Below are 4,208 nucleotides of genomic sequence, written 5' to 3'. Positions count from 1 at the left end.
GTGGTGTTCTGATAAGCAGTTGTTTCCTGGAAGAGTTGGCCCTTGTGCTCCCTGGTTAGTGGTGTTCTGATAAGCAGTTGTTTCTGGAAGAGTTGGCCCTTGTGCTTCCTGGTTAGGGGTGTTCTGAGAAGCAGTTGTTCCTGGAAGAGTTGGCCCTTGTGCTTCCTGGTTAGGGGTGTTCTGAGAAGCAGTTGTTCCTGGAAGAGTTGGCCCTTGTGCTTCCTGGTTAGGGGTGTTCTGAGAAGCAGTTGTTCCTGGAAGAGTTGGCCCTTGTGCTTCCTGGTTAGGGGTGTTCTGAGAAGCAGTTGTTCCTGGAAGAGTTGGCCCTTGTGCTTCCTGGTTAGGGGTGTTCTGAGAAGCAGTTGTTCCTGGAAGCGTTGGCCGTTGTGTCGTCTGGTCCGCAGTGTACCGAGTAGTAGTTGATGTGGGTACCTGACTAGTTTGCTGAGTTGCATCTGGAATTTAAAAAAAAACGGACTCGTCAACCAAACCAAGGACATTCTACAAGTATAACGTCCTTGACCAAACATCGTGTCTACTTAAAACCGGCGTCACACAGTCGACGAATATTTCAATCACAGGAAGGTCGACAAATCTAAAAATCGCCAGATTCGGGCGTTCTTTCCCCCCGAAAGTCTACCCTATCAATTGATAGGGTAGACTGAGGACAAAGGTTTTGCGCCTGCCCAGAAGGCCCATTCTGAGCCTCCTTTCATGAGCGTATTTAAGCCAACTGAAAACATCCTTTTTTCTGGTATGTGTGGATGATTGGTCGCTTTGTCCAGCTGGAGAGTTATTTTTTGTTTAAAAAAAGCTGGCTTATAGACTTGTTTTGGCTGCCTAGTACAGATCTAAAAACAACACCATGTTTTTTTTTTGTGGTGTACAAGGGGGTCAGAGGTCATGATCTCAGTGTTTCCATGGATCGTACTTATTTTCGCTGGTTAAAATATGAGATTTTTGGACTAAGTGGACAACTTGGAGGTCGGACTACCCTGTCAATATGAGTTTGCAATAGATGAGCACTCAAATAGGTGATTTTTGACAGCTCACTTCTTATATGTTTTATGTGTTCCAATGGGGGCTGGAAATAGTGGTCTATGCCCTTGAAGGGCCCAAGACGGCCGGTGTCACAGCGATCTAGCCCCCCCCCCCTGCAATTTCGGCCCCTCAATGGGGTGAGATCGCCTGCGATCTTCACATTTTATTCTTTTCCTGATTTGATTTCGGCATTCGCGCGCGCCACGTGACAAGCCTCACTGGGTCAGTCTACTGAGGAAGACCAGAGTGACTGGTCGAAAGCTCTAGGTGAGAGAATTTTTTGTGTTGGACCAAAAGTTTTAACTTTAAACATGTAACTACCACACAGATGACATTCCGTGTTAAGTTTCAGTAATGATATCCTCAGTGCTCACCTGATGAGGAAGACTCCAGGTTGACTTGAGCCAGCTTCATGGTCGTCTGCAGTACAGAGTCCGTGACCTTGGCCAGGAAGGTCAACTTGTCGTCAGTGATGCTGGTGACGTCGTCACATGGGCTGTGGTAACACTGCCGCATGGTTCCTCGGTAATTAGCTGAGGGGACAGTAACATAACGTATGACCACTCGAGTGTGTTGGGCAATAACAGAGTTGGTCAGAGTAGTTCGTCCTGATTTTTCCGTAGTTTATGGCCATGGATGGTGTTTGTTTACGAACTTTCAGCGAAGCACACTAGGATTCTCGACACGTGTGTTGGGTTCTTTATTAAGTACAGGGGTTAACGGCTACACCCTTTTCCGAAGCAACCTTATCTCATAATGATTCTTAATGTGGGATAGTGGATGTTGACATAAAAAGTATGCAGCTGCCTAGTTACCTTTGGGGAAAAAAGCTCTCGAATGAAATCTACAAACCTGTGTCTGTCACAAAGATGCACCGGAAGTAGGGGTCTCGGACCCAGAATGCCAAGCAGTCGCTTCTGCCCAGGAATTCGTAGTACGTCTCAGTCGTCTGCTGATCTGGTTTGCCTATCAAGAAAAAAAATACGGCTAAACTAACCTTCAAAAAAAGTTGATAGTCGTATAGCATAAAGCACTTCTTCGGTGGATAACATTATGATGTGTTCGCAAAGTCGCAAGAAAAACAGCAAGTATAATACACAAAATGTATCAGAATACATCGTATTGTCTACTGTACAAGATAGATTCAGGTTTTGGTTTATTTTTGACGTCTCTTTTTCGTGCATTGTTATATTTTTTCACCAGCCAAACTTACGATGGCGCGCGGATACTGCCTAACCTGGCCAATTCTATACTGTCCAGTAGCCACTAAAACATTCCGTACCGGACACTGGAACATTGATGTTCAAGGCGGGAGCGGCCACGGGAGATTTCGACCTCTCCTCCCAGGTGTGTTGAAACGCGGACACCATCGCAGTCTCGTTCGGCTTGTGGATCAAAAGCAGAAAACCTCCCCAGAAATTCAAGTCAACCAACTCTTGGTGAACACTTGGGAACATCTGCAGGGAGTGTACAGTACACATTGATCCATTAGCGAGGACAATAATGATAACTTGCATATGTGGAATGATTTAGAAACACAGACAAACACACACACAGACATACATACAGAGAGTAATATCTTCGCTCACGCGGAGGTGATTGAGCCATGTTACATTTGCTGGTGATATATTTGGTATGATGAAGCTAGGGCACATACGGTCCTTGGGATGATAGAACATGACATAACTTTATATACGTATACGCACATTTGGGAAGGCTAGGGGTTGAGGAACTGTTTGGACGTTCGGTTGTGGGTCATAGTTCATGATGGTCTCCAACATGAAGATTCCCTGGAATTCTGGACGTCCTGAAGACCGGAGGAAAGGGAGGAGCCAGGAGCAGACGAAGTCGTCTGACCCCCGAGGTGTTTCACATGGAGTACCGATAGCAACACGAGCGGGGGGTGCATCTGAATTAAAAAGAAATAGGAACAAATTCATATCATGTATCTTACATGTATTTGGTGACGGAAAGTTACAAAGATAATAATCGTTTCCAGTTACCACTTTTCGTTTAACATTAAACTGATGCCCATGCTCAAGAAATGAATAATATTATATTAATCAACAAACTTTCTTCGTGGTCAAACGCCACAAATATGGTGGTGAAGTTCTGCTCGTTAGATGACGTCATCACCCTGGCGATTTCCAACATGGCCGCCATGCCGGATCCATCGTCATTAACACCTGCAAAACGGTTTCAAATTCAAACAAGTCTTTCAGTGGGAACTAATTATAAAACACCAGGAACGGGGACAAGAAACATTAAAATAGAGAAAGAAGAAGTTATTAACTTTGCAACCGTGGACATTCCTATAGAACTGGAGTGGTTTGTATTTTTCTTTTTTTTTATGGCTCACAAATCCTTAATGATGGGAACTACGCTGCACTCTACATTTTAGTTAGAAACAATTTCGAGAATCCAAATCGAAGTATTTTTGCAAAACTGCCATGACTAAGAGGGGCCAGTGACAAATTTGGTACTTATTTGCCTGTTACCTGGAGAGTTGGACACGGTGTCGTAATGCGCCCCCACAGCCACGATCTTGTCGTCTGAAGTTCCGTTCAGTTTCCCGCGCTTCACGCCGATGATGTTGGTGCCAGCATTTCCCTATCGGTCGTTTGAGAACAAAGTCCATGAAGCATTAAACATATACCATGTTTCCTGGTGTTACAACTAACCTATTGTACTCGTATCCTGTTTAAATAACTTTTCCGATATATAGTTATCATTGTACATCTCCATGGTCTAGTGTCACTAGCCGTCGCGTTTTCGCGTTTCTTTACCTTGGTTGATACCGTGACAACCTTTCAATGGCACATAGCACAGCACAAACCATTCATAGAGCAGTACTTACGACAACGACATGTATTTACACATGGCTTTAGCTTATTATTTATTTTTCTGAACGGTTCAAGTACGACAAGACAGATCTTGTAAACTATGTTCACCATAGAGTTGCAGTTTAGCTTGAGAAAGCATTCACGGGACGATCCAGCTATTCTTTCATGTTCATCTAAGAACAACAAGAAAAATATTTTCTAAGCTAAACCGATGCCCTCCATATAATCAAATCAACATGGCCTTACTTATCAAAACTTACTCTGACGCTTCCGCTAGGCGCGGTGAAGTTTTTGCACTGTAACCTCCAGACCGTACTGTCTGAA

At 44.2% G+C, this 4,208-nt stretch overlaps 2 protein-coding genes across 2 annotated transcripts in view; both read right to left on the bottom strand.

Moving 5' to 3' along the window:
• LOC109473265 (acidic proline-rich protein PRP25-like) overlaps positions 1-2,522 on the bottom strand; it is a 2,650-nt gene extending 128 nt beyond the window's left edge. Inside the window, exons 1-4 of the mRNA XM_019773144.1 lie at positions 2,324-2,522; positions 1,894-2,007; positions 1,416-1,574; positions 18-455 (exon numbers count right to left, since the gene is read on the bottom strand). Of these exons, the coding sequence (XP_019628703.1) occupies positions 18-455; positions 1,416-1,574; positions 1,894-2,007; positions 2,324-2,522 (910 nt within the window). The remainder of the gene's footprint in view (positions 1-17; positions 456-1,415; positions 1,575-1,893; positions 2,008-2,323) is intronic.
• Positions 2,523-2,715: 193 nt separating this feature from the next.
• LOC109473256 overlaps positions 2,716-4,208 on the bottom strand; it is a 1,832-nt gene continuing 339 nt past the window's right edge. Inside the window, exons 2-5 of the mRNA XM_019773135.1 lie at positions 4,145-4,203; positions 3,540-3,651; positions 3,114-3,227; positions 2,716-2,950 (exon numbers count right to left, since the gene is read on the bottom strand). Coding sequence (XP_019628694.1) covers positions 2,730-2,950; positions 3,114-3,227; positions 3,540-3,651; positions 4,145-4,203 — 506 coding nt within the window. The 3' untranslated portion in view covers positions 2,716-2,729. The remainder of the gene's footprint in view (positions 2,951-3,113; positions 3,228-3,539; positions 3,652-4,144; positions 4,204-4,208) is intronic.

The sequence above is a fragment of the Branchiostoma belcheri genome, unplaced genomic scaffold (assembly GCF_001625305.1).
Source record: "Branchiostoma belcheri isolate BF01 breed outbred unplaced genomic scaffold, Haploidv18h27 scaffold100, whole genome shotgun sequence".
NCBI classification, from domain to species: Eukaryota; Metazoa; Chordata; class Leptocardii; order Amphioxiformes; family Branchiostomatidae; genus Branchiostoma; species Branchiostoma belcheri.
Note: the sequence above shows the minus strand (reverse complement) of the source record. Positions and strands in the feature narration are given on the sequence as shown.